At 36.1% G+C, this 23,057-nt stretch overlaps 3 protein-coding genes and 2 pseudogenes across 5 annotated transcripts; 1 reads left to right on the plus strand and 4 right to left on the minus strand.

Moving 5' to 3' along the window:
* On the minus strand, positions 1,797 to 5,169 carry LOC104720587 (annotated as a pseudogene).
* Positions 5,947 to 8,221, minus strand: LOC104719534 (thylakoid membrane protein slr0575-like). Its single transcript, XM_010437477.1, has 9 exons — positions 7,851 to 8,221; positions 7,628 to 7,674; positions 7,443 to 7,545; positions 7,253 to 7,339; positions 6,814 to 6,897; positions 6,667 to 6,720; positions 6,487 to 6,567; positions 6,289 to 6,334; positions 5,947 to 6,204 (listed from the first exon to the last, which is right to left on the minus strand). The coding sequence occupies exons 1-9, from the start codon at positions 8,133 to 8,135 to the stop codon at positions 6,125 to 6,127; spliced, it is 867 nt and encodes a 288-aa protein (XP_010435779.1). The 5' UTR covers positions 8,136 to 8,221; the 3' UTR covers positions 5,947 to 6,124.
* LOC104720589 lies at positions 12,948 to 13,992 on the minus strand (annotated as a pseudogene).
* LOC104720590 (putative F-box/kelch-repeat protein At5g38680) lies at positions 14,576 to 15,714 on the plus strand. Its single transcript, XM_019230789.1, is given in 2 exon segments — positions 14,576 to 14,851; positions 14,854 to 15,714. Coding segments are annotated over 2 exon segments (1,137 nt in total).
* Positions 16,806 to 21,272, minus strand: LOC104719535. 3 transcript variants are annotated; one of them, XR_756632.2, is made up of 14 exons: positions 20,957 to 21,272; positions 20,532 to 20,629; positions 20,342 to 20,428; positions 20,122 to 20,251; positions 19,815 to 20,052; positions 19,294 to 19,727; positions 19,054 to 19,196; positions 18,776 to 18,967; positions 18,596 to 18,686; positions 18,343 to 18,511; positions 18,143 to 18,256; positions 17,965 to 18,061; positions 17,490 to 17,600; positions 16,806 to 17,232 (listed from the first exon to the last, which is right to left on the minus strand). XR_756632.2 is itself a non-coding variant. In XM_010437479.1 (13 exons), exons 1-13 carry the CDS (start codon positions 21,035 to 21,037, stop codon positions 17,552 to 17,554), a joined length of 1,914 nt encoding a protein of 637 aa, XP_010435781.1. In that variant the 5' UTR covers positions 21,038 to 21,272; the 3' UTR covers positions 17,285 to 17,551. The 3 variants fall into 3 exon arrangements, 2 of the variants coding, with proteins under 2 accessions (XP_010435781.1, XP_010435780.1); XM_010437479.1 differs by lacking the exon at positions 16,806 to 17,232 and having other exon boundaries at positions 17,285 to 17,600; positions 20,131 to 20,251; XM_010437478.1 differs by lacking the exon at positions 16,806 to 17,232 and having other exon boundaries at positions 17,285 to 17,600.

Here is a 23,057-nt window from a genome sequence, read left to right on the forward strand (position 1 = left end):
CCCCCCCCCCCCAAATGATTAAAGAACCCTCTTGACTACATGCAACCCTCTAAATCTACAGGCAACAAGGAAAAATGCAACACACAAGGGCCGATGCAAGAGCTAGAGAGCTCACACACCTCCCATCAACAAAATCCACAACTCACCTTAGCCTTGGAGACTTTTTTTGGCCGATTGGAAATCCACCACACCACGCCGATCTGACAGCACCTCTCCTCAAACTTCTTACCGACGAGATCTTCCTCTCCTTTCTCCTCTTAGCTCAAAATCACAAGATTTCTTCCCCAAAAGTTTGAGAGAGAAATTGGCAAAGCTTTGGTGTTTAGAAAGAGTTTTGTCGAAAATGAAGAGTCAAGGGGGTCTATTTATAAGCCCACACTCGATTTCTTGACTTAGGCAAGTGGCAAAACTCATTTGACAAGTGGCAAAATTTCTACATGCACTCTCTCCCACTCGCGCGTGCATCTCACTCGCTGGTGGAAGTGGCTTAATCGCGTGACACGTGGCATCTCTCTCCCATGTAGAGATTCTTTCACTTCCTCATCCTTCTCGCGTCCCTCTTGCGTCCCAAGTACGTTTGTACTCGTGCGCAGAACCATTCCTTCGTCTACGAGCTTATTTCCTCGGCAGTCCCTGGTCCTCCTGACCGTGACACAGAACTTTTGCGTCCATCTCTGGACCTCTCGTCCGTTACACTCGACTTCCACGTCCCGTTCCGGTTTTCTCGTACATTCGTCCAATCAGTTCGTGGTCTCGCGCTACATCGATCGTCCGGCTGGTACACAGCCATTCCGTTCCCATGGTCCGTTTAATGTTCTTAGCACTATTTTTCCATGGCCATTACTTTCTTTTTCCTTCCTTTGGTCCTTCCACCATCTCCTTTGGTCATCCATTCTCCAACAAATACGGATGTCCCAACGGTTCTCGTCCGTTCTTTGATTTTGGGTCGTTCCATGACTTAGTAACTTTATGCGCAAGTCACTTGGTCGTTCTCGGGAATTTTATTTTCTTAGTCTTTCTGAGATATTTCTTCGTCCTTCGTGTCTGGTGCGTACTTCATGATACAGGTCAGTAAAGGGGTTGTCAAGCAACGCCAATTGATCGAAACATGTAGTGAACCCCCGAACATATTCATCAATGGTCTTTGTTTCTTTCTTCCATTGAGTAAGCTGTTCTCGAATCTGCTTAATGTGTGCGCAACTAGGGTTTGCGTATGTGTCACGGAGTGTCACCAGATCTCAGCCGACGTCGTTGCTTTGGAGAGAAGAGGCTGAACAGAATCGGAGATAGTGCCAAGGAGACCAGAGTAGATGAGTTTGTCTTTGACGCTTCCAGTGTTTGTACGTTGGATTTGCAGTGGACACACCAGCAGTGACGATCGTGGCATCGGGAGCAGCGGTTGAACCTTCAAGATAGCCGGCTAGATCATAACCATCGAGAAGGGCATGAACTTGACGATTCCACATCAAAAAGTTTGTAGCCGTGAGTTGTTTGACATTGGACATGTTGATGTTAACAAGAGAGGAGGCATCAGTTTGAGTGACAATTTGGGTTGGAGCAGCCATGGCCGTGAGAGGGAAAACAAAGAAGATGAAGATGAGCGGCGGCTGGAAGAGAATACTAATTGTATTGCCTTAAGGAATGATTTACAGGACATAGATATAGTCTATACATTAGGGTTTAACTTAATAATAATTACAAGAAGATCCTTAACATATACTCTTCCTTATACGTATTTCTATCAACCTTTACAATCTTTCTCCATAAATAAATTCCTTATGAAACACGTCGTTATATTACCGAGGTTCAATGCCCGAATAGGTTACTTCAGCCACAGTCCAAGACTCTTCATTTCGCCTTTTTCGTGATGAGGAACCAATCTCAAGAGGACTTCTACGAACTAAATAACCAGGCGGTTTTGGTAGAGCGATCTCCATTGTTTCGCTTGCGAGCATCACAGACACTGATAACATCGTGGGTCTATCTTCCGGACGTTCTTGAACGCACAAGAGACCAATCTGTATGCATCTTTTGACTTCCTGTGGTTGGAATGTTGATGAGTCAAGGATAACCGGATCAATGATGTCGAGCCCTTTACCTTCCTTCCAATACCTCCATATCTATTCATAATAACAAAGCTTTTAAGCATTTATCAATCACAAATAAAAAGACGAAAATAATTTGATTGCTTACATAATTAATAAGACTTTCTTCGTTCTCCGAGTATTTATAAGATTCTCTGTTCTTTTTTCCACAGATAATCTCAAGAACCAAGACACCGAAACTGAAGACATCAGACTTTGTTGAATAAATTCCGTCCTCCGCGTATTCCGGAGACATGTAACCGCTGTATCAAGCAAGAAACATGAAAGACAATTGTGAGTTTTTGTTTACTTTATTTCCAGAAGGTAACGATGATGCTAATAATAGTTTGGTCGCTTACTAAGTTCCGACGATATTTGTTGTGTTAGCTTCGGCCTTATTCTTATCAAATACTTTTCCCATCCCAAAATCCGATATTTTTGGAACCATATCTTTGTCAAGTAAAACATTGCTGGGTTTTAAGTCCCTATGGACAATCTGATACCGCGAATCTTGGTGAAGATACAAAAGGCCCCGAGTGATTCCATTGATAATTTGGAACCTCTTCTCCCAGTGTAACTTAGAGCTTTGGCTTTCGTCTAGGAGACGATCACAAGCTAAATCAAATTAGTTACTTTTCAGTAACCTTAAAAATACAACTTCTTAAAATATGAGTTACTAACCAAATATAAAAGTGTCGAGGCTTGAGTTTTCCAGGTATTCATAAATTATAATCATCTCACCCCCCTCAAAGCAGTAGCCTAGGAGCTGGACGAGGTTTACATGTTGGACACTCGCGATCAGACTTAACTCAGTTTCAAATCCAGCAATACCTTGAGTTGAAATCTTCAACAGTCTCTTCACAGCGATTTCTTGTCCGTCAAGTAACCTCTCCTGTTTAATGTATTATAGATTACAAGGAGTCTAGCAAAACGAACTAATATATATATATATATATATAAGGTACCTTGTAAACAATCCCAAAACCACCTTTTCCTATTTTATTTGAATCAGAAAAACCTTGGGTGGCCAGGACAATAGTTTCAAGTTCCATAGACTCAAAATGTAATTCTCCTGAATAGAATAAAATATATATATAGTTACTCACTTACTCTAGTTAAAAACGAAAACAAAAAAAATTCCATTCAGACACAAAGTAGTATTGAATAAGAAAAAGAGATTAATTATATATATCACAAACATACCAATAGGTGCGGCAATTACTTTTTTTGGCGGCCTCTTTTTTCTTTTCCAAACGTAAAACAGTATAATGAAACTTACAATAAGAAAAATACCGACTCCAACAACAACAAGAATTATTATTGTTGTATTGTTGTTTCCTTCTTCACCTAAAAACAAAAGAAAAACAAGTTAAAAAGTTTATATAACATAAAGAATAAATTTTATATAACATATTTTTCAATATTTGAGGGTCCTATAGAGTTAGTTAATTGGATTTTTGTCTAGTTGTGGAGGGAGAAACGAACCGATATAAATGGCGTCCATCCTAACGTAAAGATTTTGACCGGCAACCTTGTTCTTCCGGACATCCAATAGCTCCCCTACCCAAATAATACAACCTGAACCACCATTTTTCATACTCTCATTCGCGTAGGCAGTACAGTTGCAATTATTTAAGCACTTCTTCTCGCATTCCTTCAACCCAAGTTTCATGTCGACAACTGACTCTGCTGTATCTGGTAGTTTCATGTTCTTCAGAGTTAAGAACTGATCTCCAGAGCACCTTGACTGAGTCTTCGTCACACACCCGCTTTCTTTATCTTGTAGTTCCCACGCCTCTTGTTCTCTTGGCTTAAACCCGTGGATACAATTACAGGGCGGTGAGGTGTTTATGTCACATAGACCATTAGGCCCACATGTGTTGTACACATCGCACGCATCATTTGGTAATGAATAACCTATCCTCTTGAACTTCCCTGATCTTGGGATCCATGTGGACCGGTTCAATGCTCCGCTAGAACTCAATCTCAATATTGAGAAAAAGCTAGCGTTACTTATGCTAAATGAATAGCTGATTTCCTCACTCGTCACTGTAAGATTGTACGTTCCGTACCTCAATTTTCCCATTGTTTCCGTGTCACTCACACTATTCCACGGACCACTCCGGAGTGTTGTCTTGCCTTTTTCCATATGTAGCTCTCAGGAGGCTCACGGATTTCTACTTTGTATGTGTAATCGCCAGTTGAAGGATCGTCAGTGGTTTTCCATGATCGTAATATCTTATTTAGACCCGACTTCTTATCCCATCCCACTTTCATATCAGGGAGTAATGTGTCAGTCGGATAGTCGAAGCTTTGCCATAAAAATCCACTTGAGTCGTGGTTGTCGGAGCATCGCAATATCAAGTTGCCGTTGTCAAGAAGTTCTCCAGTCAATACGGACTTCTTCAGTCTTTGGCTAGTTCCATTGGTTGAAGTTGACCAAACAGACTTACCGTACTGATCAACAAGGTGGAGGTTGTTGTTGAAGATTGTGAGTGTTCCGATGGGCTTGGGGAGTGGATTGTTTCTGTTTGCAACCCATACCACTTCACTAGGGAACCTTCCGTTCCATATACCGAGATACCAACGCTCACCTACTACGGCCGGTTTGAAAAAACCAAGCTTAAAAGTACTTTTAGGGGATAAGATGGGTCTTTGTTTAGATATTTTTTAGGGGCATTGAGGATGAAATTCTCGAATCATAGTCGGAGGAGAAACCTTTATGAAATAGAAAGAATAATAATAACAAAACTATCCTCATCTCTTTCTTTTTTTTGGTCTTCGTAGTTTGGTTCTTTCTTGTTTCATGAAAACAACTGCACTCTTCTCCTTATAATTTATAAATTGTTCGGACAAGCTTTTGTTTTTGTTTTTTCTTTTTCTTTTCCACATTGCTTGACGTTTATTACAAGTTGCATTTAATTTTTAAAACTTCAACGGGACATAAATGAAACCAAAACTACGAACATGCGTGAAATTAATTTCTCACAGAGAAAACATTGCATATGTTCATTAGGAAATTAGTTGTTAAAGAAAACTACGAACATGTGAGGTTCAATATAACCAACTTAGCTTCATTTTTCATCATGTAGATTGTCGTATTTTTTTTGAAGTTTCTCAAGTTTTTTCAAAGTCTACCGTACGTAGTCTTAATGATCAATGAGGCTAAAAGGACATGATCAAAAGACTAATGCTTATTGTAAGAAGACACCGGGCAGATAGATCAGCGGCACCTCGGAACTGTTTAAAGAAAAAAAAAATGATTACACACATTGTGCAAAGAGTCTTGCAAGTTGCAACAATGACTTATTTCCACAAGGCAAATGTCTATCGACACCAAAGTCAAAAATAATTTGCTACTGCTACATGATGGACAATGGATATAAATGTCCCGAACTTTCTTTGTTAGCCTGATTCTTCCAAAACCTCGAGGACTTTGCTCAAATAAATTCTTACTCACGAGAGTATGTTGCCTTGCATCAGTGGTGTTATTTATTTATTTTTTAATGATCCAGCCAAATACTTACCATCCTAACCCTTACCCTCTCGTATGGATCTGAAACCCTTTTTTGTATATTCCTCAAATGCTCCAAAATGTTCACCACTCTGTATAAATAACTCAGTCCGGTTGTTCTGTTACTTTTTTCTTTTTTTCTTTTCCCTTTTCATTCTGTTTTGTACAGAAATGTTGGTTGACTTGGCAATCGTTGCAAGTTTTTAAAGGTCATCTAGAACAAACCACAATGGTGAAGAATGAAGCTTAAGGATCATGGACATGGCAATGCACGTTCTACTTCCTCCTTCACAATGTAGAGCTTCTCTCATTCTGTCTCTAACCACATCTCCAGAGAAATTTCATAACTAGACCACGACATGACTGAATTAAAGAATACAAGTATACAACGATGGCAATCTATATACATACTATAGTCACCTTCAACCTCAACACTTTTAAAGTACTGTATACAGAAATGATTATACTGAACTGATATACAAGCGCAAAATGACAGAAACGTAGCTGTTTATGTGATTGTACATATCTAAGAGGAAGAAGATACAGAGTTGGTGGAGACGTTGGAAATCAGTCTTACTTCATAGAGGTTTTCACTTTCTCCTTTACCTTCAAAGCAAATTTTTAAAGGTTCAGAAATCAATTTAACAAACGAGAACCTGAAATTGAATGGTGAATTGATTTACTACTTACCAACTTCAGCAGTGATGTCTGGTCCAAAGAAAGAAGTGAATTTCGCCTATCAAAACAATTTTATTTTTTAAAATTTCAGTTTCAGAGTAATTCTTCTTCTTAGAGACTACATACGATGAAACTAATTAAGCTATTTTCCTACGCGCTAAGCAAATAAGTGCATACTGTAGCTAGTTAGTTTATAAAAGGTAATCATACCTGTCTTTTTTCAAAATCTGACAAATTCAGAGCTTTGGCCTCAAATACAAGGACCAAGCAGTAACGACCATCAGTCAGGACCTACAAACATGAGTTATCGAGAATGATCAGGGTAAGCGTAGTTTCACAGGTCAATGTTCATGTCAATATATGTAAATTCATGCACATGATTAAATTTACCTCCTCCCTAATCATCTGTAAGATAGGTGCACTACGTCTTGGGATTCCTCCACCCTTATGACCAAAACAGTCGTAAGAAAGAGGGGTTAAACCGCAAGTAACAAAGCGTGTTTGATGCTTCGTTTTTGTTTCAATAAAATAGCTTACCAGTCCATACTGAAAGATCCGTTTTAATGCTTCTTCCAAATGTTGTTCATCTCCATAACGGTATCTCGTGACATCATTTCTAACCTAATAAAGGAAATAAGAATCCCGGCACATTTACAATTTCATGAGAAGTAAGTTTAGCATCCTATGTGCACTGACAAGACTACAATTTCAATGTCATATAGGCAAAAGGGAAACTAACTGAACTTTTGTGTAAGCAAGACCTTCTGCAAGTGAGCATACTACTCTGAATTCGAGCTCGCATTGAGACTGAATATCCAAATACTAATGACGACAACTACTAACATCTATCCTCTAAAAAATATGTTTTGACAAATCTATGTAGAACTAAAATATGAATAATTATCTATAATCAGAATGAAGGGAACTCCTGTAAGTATCAAGAGCAATCACCAGAGGTCCATCAATAATTAAGTACCTGTGTTAATATAGGAGTAGCGCAGCTTTCCCTAAGCTTCACTGCATCCGAGTAGCTCAAGCAAGGAACTGGTTTGAGTTCTGCGTACTACAAAGGAAGCAAAACAGAACAAAACAAATAATTGAAGTAACTCTAATACACCACAAGTCAAATTTCACAGCCATCTGAAATATTCCACTTTCTCAAGTACCTTGAGAGCCATTCCAATAATAGCAAGGGGGAATCCATATGTAAGCATAATAGCAGACCACTCAGATCCAGGAAGGATATTAAAATAAGCCCCAAAACCATACCTGTAAGGATTTTAACACATTTATAAATGGAAAAACAAAACCTCACAGAAAAAAGGCATGAACACAAAAAAAAAAAACTCACGAGAGTAGCGAAACCCCGAGACCTAGCCCAATAACACCAAACGAAATCTGCAAATTCCAAAACACTCAATGTGAAACTTTGTTCCAATTTCCCAATTTCTCAATTTCAGATCACTACTAATCGAATCTACCTACTTGGAGAGATAAACTATACTTTTCACCATAAATTTCACAATTTAAACACTTAAATTAGGGATTGAAAAGGTCGGAAGGAAAATATAAACCTTGGCTAGAGTGAATTCATCGTCGGGGATTAAGGTTCCGTCACCGGAAGCAACAGGTGGAGAAGAGCTAGTGGAATCAGCAGCTCTTGCGATGAAATCGAGCTTTAGAATCTCTCTTCTCAACCTCGTCTTAGGGACGTAGAGCCATCTCTGCCGTGGTATCAGAGACGGTTGTGAAGAAGACGAAACGACGGATAGATTCTCATGGCGACGATCGTATAGACTGTGGTTACGGAGATTGGAGAACAATACGGTTGTTCCAGGAGCTGCCGATATAGATCCCATCCTCTTCTCTTCTCTTCTCTTCTCTCTTCTCTGTGTGTATCTTTGTGAGAGAGTAATGTGAGGCTGAGGTGAAAAGTGTTCCGCCAAAATTTCTGGTTACGGTTTACCTGTTCTGAATTCGGTTTATAACCGGCTGAATTCGGTTTACAAAAACCGAATTGGAGAAGTTATATGCAACGTTTTCAAATGAAAAAAATCATTACCAGATTTTATATGCAACGTTTTCTAAAACGGAAAATTGGAAATAAACGAGGTTTTTGTGAAACTTTTGTCCGTATACATTTTTTTAAACGATTGTCAATGGTGACGAAAATATTCCTATTAATAGATATAATGAAGTTTTAAGGAGTTTAAACCAAAACAAATACAGAAAACTCACGTTAGTAAAGTAACTATGAAAAAAAAAATTGGTAAAAAGAAATATTTTGGTGTCAAAAATCAGTTTTTGTATTGAGTGTTTCTGGTCTAAATTGTTCAGAAAACATTTTATACGATTTTTTCAAGTTCTGAAACACTTAGATTATTCATTCTACAGTTTGTACATGTTCTACGAAATTTAGATGGAAAATTTATTGTAAAAACTTTAGAAACTTGAACTTTGTATGTTCTACAAAATTAAGAATATGTATTCTACATTTTTCTTCATTCTACAGCAATTCAAAATATATTTTTCACGCTTTACCTGTATACTAAAAGAAGTAGAATAATTTAGAATTTATAATATATAAAACTTAGAATACCATAGAAATAGAAAGAAAATAAATGAAATAAGGAAAGTCAATATTTTAAAAATAATCTTAATTTATGGTTACGATTTTGTATTTATTGTTTAGATATGTTACAATATATTTTAGAATGTGTATTCTTAATTATTTAGAAGAAACACAAATACAGAAAAAAATCGACATATCACATGACTTAACCTAACGTGATCGGTTGTTTTCCCTCTTTTCCACCTTTCATGGAATTTTCATTTACCTGATTATTGTAAATCTACGTTACTTGTGGTGTATGGAGATTGGGTGCCACCAAGGAGTGGAGATTTATTAATGATGAAGAAAAACAAGATTTGAAACTAATTTTGACGTTCTTTCAAATTTTTAAATTATAACTTTGATGGATATTTGTTAGATTAGTCTAGTCATTGAATATTCACTTGGACTTTGGATGCACACCATATGGGTTTCACAAAAGCAAACTTGTTCACGTTTAAATGTTTTCAGTTACAAAAGATAACACAAGTGACATAAGTCTCGATGATACAAATTAGAAGTGACACAAGTACTAAGCATAACCAAACCACTTTTGATTATTGAATCAAATAAATTGTAGTTTTTTTTTTCTCAAATTACGATTTGGAGGAAAAAATCAATTAAAGGGTTAATAACTGGGGTTTCCGTTCTAGTTAGAATAACTAATTAAGTAATTAAAGGGTTTCATTTTTTCAATTAAGTAATTTTATTTTTTAATTAAGGGTATAATTGGCTAAAAAAATCTGTAAAACCTATTTCACCAAACTTATCTATATAAAGTATAGACGGACAAACTTTTAATAAAACATCCTTTATTTCCAATTTTCACTTTCTAAAACATGCTTTCTTTATTACCTAACTAAAAAAAAGTTAAAATAAATGTAGTGAAATATAGAATATTTTATAGCTATAAAAATATACTGTTTGGTTCTTTTACGATACATTCAATGATAATTAGCATAAATATTGTAATTAAGATATATTAATTGTAAACTAAAAATTTATCCGGTTCTGTAAGTTATCAAATTGATAAAAAGAAACAAAAGACAATATTAATATACAATATAAACCATGTGTGTTATTTGAATTTGTGAAAATTATATCCACCTTCTTCTCACTCTCAATGTAGTTTACTTTTTAACATCAAGAGAAAGTAGAAATCAAAGGTAAAGAAGATAGACTTACTTTGTATCTAATCTCAAAGTGAGAAGGTACCATGTGTTTTAGACATTCTTCATCTAGCCGTTTGTAAAGACAAACCACCTTTCACATGTTCATTTTTTCATATGCTCCAAAAATTTGACTTGTCCTATTTGTTTGAAAACCTACAAAAGTTACATTTTTAAAAATGGAGTTAGAGTTAAATAGAAAAATTAATACTAGAAAATTTTGAAAATTATTTGAGAGATGGAATATGATGTTTGATGAACACTTGTCCTTGATATTTATAGAGAAACTTTTTATGCAATAATACTTCATTAGTATCATGAAATGTTTTTAAATTTTTTTTTGTCAAACATCTTGGGACTTATGGTGACATTTCAAATAATAAATATAAATTATGTGGCAATTAATACATTAGAGTGTATAATATGATGAGTGTTTTTTTGTGTCAAACATCATCAGAGTTACATTTAAAATAATTAATATGCAATAAATTGTGATTATGATTATTATTAAATCTTGAAAATATTTTAGATTACAAAAAGAAATCTTTGGCGAAAAATTGTGAAATATCATATTTTAAATATCTTGGAATCAATTAGTTTTGTATAATGAATTTAGTTTAGAATAAATGAATTGATCTTTTGGTACAAAGATTAAGAAATATCATATGCTTATATCTTTAAATTATGAATTATCTAATAAAAAATGAATTGATCTTTTAACGTAAAAAGTTGTGAAATAAATATTATAACTTGGTTAACAACAAATAATATTATAATCTTTCATATTTTTATATCTTTATATTACTTTAAAATGAAACAATTGAACTATTCCATATTAATATTTGATTATTTAATTTATGATAGTTATATGGTAAAAAAATTTTGGTGGAAAGTTATATGGTAATTATATAACTACTAAAAGGACATGTTTTGTGGTAGGAGAGGGGAGACATAAATTATCAAGAAAAATAATAAAATTACAGGCCAACATTATCCTCTTAATAATCAAGTTTACTGACTCTAGTCTAGAATGAAACATATAAAAACCTAATCGTAATGAGAACATATTATTTGCCAATTCATCTGCTTATCTGCTTGACGATTAGCCGCCTCTCTATACAATGAGAAATATGGACAATCAAATCCTATAATAAGAAGTCATAACACAAACGTTTTGAGATAACTAACAACCATCTCTAAATCAACTTATAACTCCAAGTGTTAAACTCGTCTCTCCCAAGCTATATATAAGCCAAATTGTTCGGCAAAAGAACATTGACAAACAATAAGAGATTTAAAAAAATATAATTAAATTTAGTGAATTTGAAAAATAGTGTATCTACCTTTGAGAGGAATGAGACATAGAAAGAATAAAGTACCATTTTCAGCTTATTAAAACATGAGTTTGAAAAACTTACTTAAATTATAGAAGGTTGTGTTTTCAGTTTTGTAATGTCGAACTGCTTTTTTGGTCACAAGATAAGCTGTTAAGTTGTGTTATAATCAACAAGTGGACATCAAATGACTAAGAAAGTGAAACAAGAGATGAAGTCATTCATCATACTTGCATGCATATTAGTTGTCACGCATTGAAACGACGTGACCCGTTTTTTTTTTTTAATAATAAATAATAAATAGTAAATAATAATAATAAATACACTACAGCTAGTGATACCATACCCACTAGCCACCTAATCACAAACACAACCAACAGCGGAACACAGATTTCAATAACCAATAAATAATCCAATCATAATCCAATATTAATTCCAAATCATAAACTAATGATCCAAACACCATAAACTAGAGAACCAGCAATCCTAAACAACATTCTAGGACTCCACTCTAGCAACCTAGCATAAGCTAGACAACCAAGCGAACCACTAGAACATCCTCCTCTTCATTGCCTTGATTCCACGATCACACTTTGTCTTTACCTGCACCACAAACACAAATTGCAATGCATGAGTATTTTATAAACACTCAGTAAGGCAATCTTCCCATCTATTGGGCTATACACACAAGCAATAGAGATACTCTAACCATCAAACAACAATCAACAAACAACCAGGCTCTGCATCGACCGACACAAAGCTTGCATCGACCGACACCATCAGGGACCAGCATCGACCGACACAGGGTATGCATCGATCCACACCCTTAGGGACCAGCATCGTCCGACACAGGGTATGCATCGATCGGCACATGATCAACATTACGCGGAAACCCTAATCACATCGACCGACGCCTCCACATGGCATCGACCAATGCTCCTAGGTCAAACCGCGTCGTCCCCGCACTAGCATCGACCGGCGCACATAGTGCATCGACGGATGCTCTTGTCGAGCATCGTTTTTCCCCGAAAATTCTCGCCGGATTTCCGTTCCTGCAACCACAAGAATCGATCCCAAGCCACAAGAAAGCTTCCCAACGCCTCAAAGAACATACCAACAAGCCTAACAACACAGAAACAAGCAGATCAGAGTAATCTCCAGCTTAGATAAGCCATGGTCATGCACTTACCTTTGCCAAGAAGATTCTGAACCTTAAACACGCAGGAAAACACTTCTAGAAGCCTCCTACAACGTCCTAAGCCTCAGATCTCACCAGAAAAGCCACAAATCCACATAAAACTCCAAGAACACCAAGAACACTCTTCTCTCTTCTGTTTTCTCTCAAAAACGGCCAAAGTCGTCTAATGAGACAAAAGAACGACTTAATGGTTTTTTCCTTTTTCCTTTGCCCAAAACGCAGCGTTTAACTTAAATCAAAACGCAGGACATTGAGTCAGCATCGACCGATGCTCCTCCAACATCGACCGATGCTCCTCCAGCATCGATCGATGCACATCCCAAACCGAAATTTCGGTTCGCGGATGTTACACACATTCATCAGATAGTAGCAACAAGAACCTTCTCGAAAACATATTTTATAGGAACTGTAAGCACATGATCAACCCACTCAACTTTTCCCCAAATTTCACTAATTTTGCCCCTTTCAAGCGTAATCACTGCACACCGGAGAATCTTCTTAAAACCACCAAGCCCACTATGAGGCATATTCTCCTCCCACAAAACAGCCATCTTTCCACCATAATCAGCCAATCGAACACAAGCATAAAGAGGGAACTTAGGTAGTCCTACCAAACCCTTCAATTTTGTCCACCGTCTTACCTCAATGCCATACCATCTGAACTCAGTATGTATCATACAATATCTTATCTCACTGCTACACCTTGAATTGTAAATTGAGTACAAAACATTTTCTATCTCACAACAATAATCATATAAAAACATATAACTACTCATTGTCGGTTCAACAATCATTTACCTTTTTTGGGATCGTAAGGGATAGGCACATGATCACAGATTTGTGTTTCTATGTCGAACACCGCGAACTTGTTATTAAAGGAACCAGAATCACCATCTTTGTAGGTTCCTTTTACATATATATTCTGATCAATGACGTAAGTGGAAAGTGACATTGGCTCCACCGGCAAGATTTGAGCCTCGCGCCACGTGTGAGACCGGCAATGCTGTAAATATTAGAACCAACTGTCACGAGACTCGAACGTTGCGCAGGAGGAGAATGAGGGAGTGGGACTGAAGTCAAAACATACCCACTAGACTTCTTCTCATTACTTATGTGACACGTTAGGTTTTGATCAGGTTTCCGACAGAGAGTAAACCAACTAGAGTTGTCAAAAGGATCTAACTTTAAGCACACATAGAGACAACTCTCGGTGTGATCCAAGAGTGATCGGGCCTTGTAAAGTTCTAGTGAAGCTAGGAGTGATCGAAAGCTCTTGGAGACAAGGGAGAGAGTCGGATAATACAATCTTGAGACGCGTGCGATACAGCTCAGTAGCAAATTATTGGGAAGGTACGGATTTGAGTTTGATTCCGGCGTCGACGACATTTTCCCGGAAGACGACATTGATGGAATTGTCGATGCTTCTTCGTGAACTTGAGAGAACTAATTTAGGGTTTGGAATTTATATACAAGTTGACTAAAACTGGCACAATTACTTTGGTTAAGGGGAGAATCGGTTAAAAATATGATAATGTTTGGGTTAAGTACTAGTTTTCACTAAAGAGTGTGAAGTATGTCTTCATCAAAAAGGATTTTCATTTAGCATTGAGCAAAATAATTTGTACTTAGTTTTATTAGATAGCCAGTCAAATAATTTTCCTATTTGATTCGGTCTCATCAATTTGGAAAGTGAATTAATAAAAATCGTTAATTGATTTTTTTTTTCTTACCACATAACGATTAGTTTGCCTTTTGGTGATTAAATTTCTGAATTTCTATTTAGCAAAATACTATTTTATCCGGTTCTTTTGGAGTAAAAACCAATGCGAAATCCAAACATTATCAAAGTTTTAACCGGTTTACACCTTAACCAAAGGTAATAACCGGTTTTAATCCCTCTGTATATTTAAAGTCCAGACCCTAAATTTGCTCTCTCCAAGTTTCGAGAAGAAGCATCACGGGCGATTTTGTTTCTTCGATTCCGTCAATGTCTTCTCCGGAAAAGCTGTTGTCGGCGCCGGAATCAAACTCAAATCCGTCACTTCCGGATGATTTGCTGCTAAGCTGCATCGCACGCATCTCAAGATTGTACTATCCGACTTTCTCACTTGTCTCTAAGAGCTTTCAATCACTCCTAGCTTCACCGGAGCTTTGCAAAGCCGGGTCACTCTTGGATCACACCGAGAGTTGTCTCTATGTGTGCTTACAGTTTCTACCTTTTCAGACACCTAGGTGGTTTACTCTCTGTAGGAAACCTGATCATGAAACCTACCTTACGACACAAGGAATAAGAATAAGAAGAAGTCAAGTGGATACGTTTTGGCTAAGGTCCCAAGTCCTCATCCTCCTCCTGTGGTAATTTCGAGTCTCGTGGCGGTTGGTTCTGATATCTACAACATTAGCGGATACAAATCACCTTCTAGCTTCTCGATTTTTGATTGCATATCTCACACGTGGCGCGAAGCTCCAAGCTTGCCAATAAAGCTACGTACAGCTTCTGCTGGCGTCCTTGACGGAAAGATTTATGTAGTAGGAAGCTGCAAAGATGGCAATACTAAATCCTTTAAGAACACTTTTGTGGTGTTTGACACAACCACACAAGTTTGGGATCATGTTCCCAGCCCTTACAGCGGATTAAAACTCAACTTCAAAATCCTATGTCTTGACGAAAAGTGGCACGTGGGGACTAAGTCTGACAGAGAGGTGGTTGCTTACAATCCCAAGGAAGGTAAATGGAACCCTGTTGAATCAGAGATGTGTAGTTATAGGGTTTCATATGGTTATTGTGAGATAGAGAACGTTTTGTACGCTGTTTACATGACACAGAAAGGCACTAGTGAGTTCAGATGGTATGACACTGAAGTAGGACAGTGGAGAAAATTGGAGATAGTACTACCTATTAATCTTACTCGTGTTAGATTGGTTAATTATGGTGGAAAGATGGCGGTATTGTGGGAGGAGCATTTTAATTATACTGAGCATGATGAGAAGATGATATGGTGTGCAGTGATTACGCTTGAAAGGGGCAAAAACGGTGAAATTTCGGGGAAAGTTGAGTGGTCTGATCATGTGCTTACAGTCCCTATAATATGTGCTTTGCAAAAGGTTCTTGTTGCTACTATTTGATGAATGTGTGAGTGGTGTATATGATGACACCATGATGAATAACTGTTGTCTGTTGTTTCACTTCTATTTTAAGACCAAAACATATTAAAACTATTGAATATGTTCACTTTTTTTTTTCAGTCATTCGTAAAAACTTACAACACAGCTCATATAATATAGTTATCAAGATCATCATTTTATATTTTAGAGATTTCGAATCATCATTAGCATACAACCACAATTCATAAATAAGGTTATCAACAAATGGGATACTGCATTCAAAATCATATGTCAAAAGAGTTTTTGAAAGAAATGTTCTTGGTGTCTAGTTTATACCTTGAAGCAAAATGTTTTGTTCTTGACTTCAGTCTTCTCCAAAAAAAAACAAGACCACTGTCAAACAATTTAATCGGGTTGGTTCGAACCGCATCTTTACGTCCTTACTCTCTGCAAACACGATTCAATACAACACTTAATTAAGCATATCTAATCTAGATCTTGGAACCATTAAGAAAATAAAAATTAAAAGAATCTAGACTTGTACTTAATTTTAGATGTATTTGCGTTTTGTATTTCGACTTTATCTGGTTTATTTAGAAGTGATCACGTTAACCAAGGCATGAAACGGTTTTAGTCCCTCTCTATATATAATAAAGTCCAAACCCCAAATTTGTTCTCTCCAAGTTCAAGAAGAAAGCATCAACGGCGATTTCCTGATAGTTTCCTACTGAGATGTGTCCCACGCGTCTCAAGATTATATTATCCAACTATCGCCCTTTGTCTCCAAGAGCTTTCGATTACTCTTAGTCCTAGCTTCACCAGAGCTTTACAAGGCCCGGTTACTCTTGGACCACACCGAGAGTCGTCTCTATGTGTGCTTAAAGTTAGACCCTTTTGAGAACTCTAGCTGGTTTTGGCTACAGTCCCAATTCCTCATTCTCCTCCTGTGAAACGTTTGAGTCTCGTGGCGGTTGGTTCTAATATCTACAACATTGGTGGATCCAGTTCACCTTCCTCTAGCGTCTTGATTCTTGATTCTTGATTGCACGTCTCACACGTGCCGCCAGGCTCCAAGTTTGCGCATGAAGCTAATGTCAATATCTGCTAGCGTTCTTGACCGAAAGATATATGTAGTAGCTAGAGATGGCGATTCCGATTCCTTGAAGAACTCATTCGAGGTGTTCTTACAGCGAAACAAAACACAACTTTCACACCAAAAGCGCATGTATTGACGATAAGTGGCATGTGTTGAATAACAGAGCGGTGGTTGCTTACAAAGTTACAATCCCAAGAAAAGTAAATGGGACCTGGTTGGATCAGCGAATGATGCTTCTATGATTTAATATGATCCTTGTTGTGAGATAGAGAACGTTTTGTACTCTGTTCTCAACAGATGGTATCTTGGGAATTGAGGTTCTTGCTGCTACTGTTTGACGAATGCTTCACAAGTATTTTAACAATTGTTATTGTGTATGCAACTTCGTCTCTTGATCCACTTCCTTAGTCATTTGATGTCCACATGTTGATTGTTTAGCTTATCTTGTGACCAAAAAAAGCAGTCCGACATTGCAAAGTTAAAGATACAATATCATGATAAGAATTCTATATAGAATCTGTTGTTCACTTTTCAGAAATTCTTGAAACTTACAAATAACTCATATCTATCAAGATTATTTCATACTTTAGGGAATCCGAATGAACATTATCATACAAACAGAGCTCTTTAGGTTGTTCATAAATCAATACTCAATGCGATTCAAAATCACATGTCAAAGAGTTTTGAGTCAGCCTTTTACCTTTTACCTCATTGCTTATCAGAATCATGTTCTTATGTGCTCACAGCCGAAGAGACTCATCTCTAAGTGATAATAGTATTTGCATTCTTTTGTGCTCGAAGCCGTTTCATCCTACAAAACATAGGATTCAAAAAAAAAAAACATTGAAATGCAATGCAAATATGTACAGTACTGTTCAACTAGCATCGACTGAAGTACAAAATCACGAACTAGTTCTAATTCTATGTAAGGAAATACAAACCAATGAACAAATTAGTGTTGATCAAAGTTCAAGAAAAGCAAAGAAATTGTTCAGTTGTAATACTCAGAAATTCCAACGTATAATTTCAAGTGTTGAAAACTTATAACAATCTGTGGATAGATGATTTAGTTGCAGGCTTTACATATATAGAGAATCAAGCAGTTTTAACCTCTAAAAGTTTCATGGCACCCTTAATAAATTCCTTGAGCTTAAGAGAGAAATAAAATGATTTACCGTATGAAAGAGATGCATTTCTCTATCTCTGGTTTCTGCTCAGAGCTGAAGGAAAACCATTTTTCATGAGGACATACATCAGTCCAGCTTCCTAAATCTGCATACAAACAAAGGAAAGAGATTATAATCACTATACTCTCCGTGACGATAAACGAAGAGTTTGTAAAAATATTCACACCTTGAAGCAAAATGTTTTGCTCATCATTGTAACTCTTCAGTCTCCAGAATATAAGACCATTGTCACCCAATTCCACCGGGTTGGTTCTAACAGCATCATCACTTCCTTGACTCTCTGCAAACACCAGGATACAACACTTAAGCCTTTAAATATGATCATGGAACCATAAAGAATTAAATCAAAGTAGTCTAGATTCGTACTTATGGCTAGCATGTCTATTGCGTTTTGCATTTCAGAATAAACTTCTTTGGTTTCAGCATTTATTCGTGAGACAATTGCATCACGTTCTGTTATCAACAATGGAATCCCGTTTTTCTCTTTTACTGCTTGGGCCAACTCATCTTGCAATTTCTGCTTTAGTCCTTTCTCCTACAACAGAAAGGTTTTAGAATGAATTAAGAGTTGTCGAATTTAAATTGGTAAGACTAAAGACTTGGTAGATTTCAACGTTACCTTATGTTTTGCTGCATTGATCTTTTCTTTTGCTTCCTTTTTCCTTTCAACAGACTCAAGATTTTGGCTATCAATGCAATTTCTCATCACCCTGAAAAATTTATCACAATATGTAAACCATCTAGCAGCATAAATCAAAGAGAATACTTGATTCAACAGATAAATATAACTATTACTTACGATGTGCCAAGCGTCTCATCACATAAGAAATTCAAAAGCTTAAGCCTTTTTGATGAATTCAACTTCTCATAATGAGAAAGGCCTTTTTTAAACATTTCAGGAGGGAAATCATCAAGCTGAACTTCTGATTCTGTAAGACATTCTCCAATTGCAGTGAACCAACTAGCATCAGTTGCAGTCAGGCAAACCGATCTATTTATCCAAAAATGGAAATCAATCAGATATACAGAAAGGGAAGCTAATAGAAAACTTGTACTTTTAAAGGAAATTATTCTTACGTTTCTCCTCTATCCTCTAATATCACAGTAAGTAGTTGGATTATCATCTGCGTGAGTGTGGAATACTGTTGTCTCCTTTTGCTTCGTCCAGATAACATTTCACGAATCACACATTCAGCTTGTCCTTTCCTTAAATCAAGAGCCTATCAAAAAAGTCATATGAAGAAGGTACGAGCAATAAGTTTACCTTTCACATACTCAAAAATCATTTATCAGATTGTGTTTAGGGATAGAAAATACCTTCCCAAAAGCTGAACAAAACTCCAAAAACTGAAATACATTTCCAACATCTTCAGGAGCCAAGTCAATGCCAGAAACAGTAATTGAATTATTGCCCTCAGGTAGTTTCACCTCAACATGATCCTCTTCTTTCCTTTTGCGAGCAGGTTTGATTCTTTTGATTTTATCCGCTGCATTCTTTTCCTGAGAAATAGAAATTGAGCTATTGCCCTGAGGTAGTTTCACCTCAACCTGATCCTCTAATTTCCTTTTGCGAGCAGGTTTGATTCTTTTGATTTTATCCGCTACATTCTTTTCCTGAGAAATAGAAATTGAGCTATTGCCCTGAGGTAGTTTCACATCAACCTGATCCTCTTCTTTCTTTTTGAGAGCTGGTTTGATTCTTTTGGTTTTTTCCGCTACGTTTATTTCCTTGATATCTTTTGCCGTAATCTCTGCATCACAAAACATTCCTGTGTTAGTTTCTTTTCAACAGTAGTACTTGCGTTCTCAAGAATGCATTTAAGATCAAATCCTCTCACTCTTCCTTTTTCCTTCAACCAATACTTTCTTGGTAACTTGTGTCTCATGAACGGGACCAGAAATCTTGATCTTTTTGGAACTGCTCTTTTTCACCACGGCATTCTCATCGTTGCAGCCGTTGTTTAAATCCTTAAGCTCTTCACGTTTAGTTTTTATCGATTTTTTTACACTAACTTGATTTTGTTCAATAGAATTCTCATGGTCAAGTTTCAGCGGTGAAGGAACAACAACACCTTCCTGCAGATACCACCATATCAAACAAATAGACAAAAAAACACAAGAACAATGCTAGAGCATATCACGTACCGGTTTCACCTTCTTTGTATAGAAATATTTGTCAGAACCACTAGTCTTCAGAAGCTCTGAGACAGAAGAGAACCCAGTCTTTTTAGCGGTGTGTACTAAAATCCCAGTAGGCTTTTGACCTCGTTTCTTCCTAGTAAACGAAAACAGTTACACAAAATTTAACTCTAAAGAAAAAACATAAACCTTGCAAAATCCAATGTAACAAATGATTTTGAATTACATGCAGCAGCTACAGTTACAATTGCCTCTGCATTTGGGACAAATCCAATCTTTCTTCAACGCAACCTCTTGTGCATTCTCCCCATACCTATTAACAACATCAAGCCAGAATCAATAACCCTATCACCACCAGAGCTATATATACATATCTCTTTAAACAAAAATCTCGAAAACATCAAATCAAATCAAACCTGTTCAATATGCACTTGGTACACAACTTAATCGGGCATGTCCTGTCTTTCTTTTTGGTCACACAGGATCCAACAAGATCCGTTCTCTTTTGTCGACACTACAAACACAAGACCATTGATTCAGACATTTTTTTAACTCTAGTATCGTAAACATTAATTCAATACCATAACAGATCTCGTAAATACACACCAAAATAAGATCAACATGGTTAACAAATTTAGTAAATTTCATCTTAATTTCAAAACCCAGATGAACATAACCCTAAGAAAAACGCCTAAATTAAAAAAAAAAAAAATATCAATTTTAAAATCATAAACCCAAATCGAATTCATAAACCCAAATCGAATACCATTATCAACGATGAATACACTCAATCGGATCAATTTCAAATCCAAATTCGAAAAAAAAAATCAAAAATTCAGACCTGGTGACAAGTTTTTCCAGTGGTGGAATCTTCGATCCTTGGTGTTTGTTGCTCGGTCTGATTCTTGCTGACCACCGCCATATCCAGAGGCTCAACCAAAAAAATAAAAGCAACACAAACTGATTTGATATCGCAAAATTAGTTTAAGGGTGTGTGTGAGTTTTGTTTATCACACTCAAGTATTTTATGCTTTCAGTCTTTGGAAGAAGTGAGAAATTTCCAAAAGAATTTTGATTTTTCGGTTTTCCCTCGCTACCGAAAATTTTGGGCGGACGAGGGTTTCGAGTTTTACGTTTTTTTCAGGTGTTCGCGTGTATTTTTTTTTCACCTTATGGAAATGTTAGAAGTTCGTTTTCCTTATGTACAGTAAGATCGGCAAATTACAATCCTTTCGTGAACCCAAATTATTGATTAAGGAGTCAAATTCTATATACTAATTAATTTTAAAATTATTAATTCTAAACATTATATTATAGTTTTAAATTATAACATCTAAACCCAAATCATTCTTTTTATAAACCCAAATTAAAATATAATTTTTTTTAATTGTAAAATTTAAACCCTACCCACTATTTTATAAACCCAAACCAACAACTAATTTTGCTTAATTTTAAAATATAAACTCTAACCACTCTTTTGTAAACCCAAACCGACATATAATTTCATTTTATTGTAAAATCTAAACCCTAAACTCTAACCACTCTTTTGTAAACCCAAACCGACATATAATTTTATTTAATTGTAAAATCTAAACCCTAAACGCTAACCACTTTTTTGTAAACCCAAACCGACATATAATTTTGTTTAATTGTAAAAACTAAACCCTAACCACATTTTTGTAAACCCAAACCGACATATGATTTAGTTTAATTGTAAAATCTAAACTCTAATCATTATTTTATAAACCTAAACCAACATACTTTCGTTAATAAAAATCTACAGAATTGGTTTCCTTAACTTGTTTTGTCTTTTTATTTTAATTTTGGTTTATTTTATAAATATGATATGACATGGCAGTTTGTTGTATTTTGATTGGTTAATTAAGAGAGGGTGAATAAGAGTGGTTCACCCCCAAGAATTTTTCTTTATTTTCGGCGCAATGCAACTGTTTATTTTTCAACTAATAATGGTTTAACAGATACATTATTTTCGCTCGTTATAACAGAAAAGTGCTGTAGTTTATTTTTGATAAAGTAGTTTTAACCGTTTTCTCGGTTGAATTTATGATGAAGATTTTCATTGGAATGGAGAAATGTTGGATAAGATGAAATCTTCACCATGAGTACTATTTGGTGCTATTGGAATGTCAAAAAAAATTTAAATGAGCAATGGAGGTCCAAGGTGGTAAGCTAGCAAGAGTTGGAAAACCAATGAACAATGAGAACCAATGCACAAGAATGTAGTGGGAGTAAAGTGGATATTCAGGTTGAAAACCAATGTAAAAGGAAATGTGATCAAACACAAAGCCATTTACTGGCAAAATGATTCACAAAACAATATGGAGTTGTGCTCTAGTCTCTAGACATGAAACAATCAGACTAATTTGTGTCGTTGATGCCGCGAGAATGTAGCTATTGTTTCAGCTTGATGTCAAAAATCTGCATTCTAAACAACACTATATATGTTGAGCAATCAATTGGCTATGAAGATAAAGGGGAAAAAGATTATATATTTTCTGTTTACAATGCTCTCATGGCAGACAAGTAAGCAAGATAATATTGCTCACCACCATAGAAGCAAAATATATGGTCTTATGTGAAACATCAAATTTAGTAATGTGTTTGAAAAGAAGATCTTAAACACATTACAATAAGCGTGTATGAGGAAGAATTTAAGAGCATCTGTGGTGGCACAAAAGATGGAAGAATCTCTTTGATACGACCCAACCCGTTTTTTTAATAATAATAATAATAATAGCTAATTAGCTAGTGGTCTCATACCTACTAGCCACCTAGCCACAAACAATCAACAGCAGAACAAACCAACCCAAACCAATATCCAATAAATAACCAATAAATTAATCAATATTAATCAACATTAATTCATAACAAAGAAACCAGTAGTCCAACAACATGAACTATAGAACCAGCAACCTAAACCA

Source organism: Camelina sativa, chromosome 10 (assembly GCF_000633955.1).
Source record: "Camelina sativa cultivar DH55 chromosome 10, Cs, whole genome shotgun sequence".
NCBI classification, from domain to species: Eukaryota; Viridiplantae; Streptophyta; class Magnoliopsida; order Brassicales; family Brassicaceae; genus Camelina; species Camelina sativa.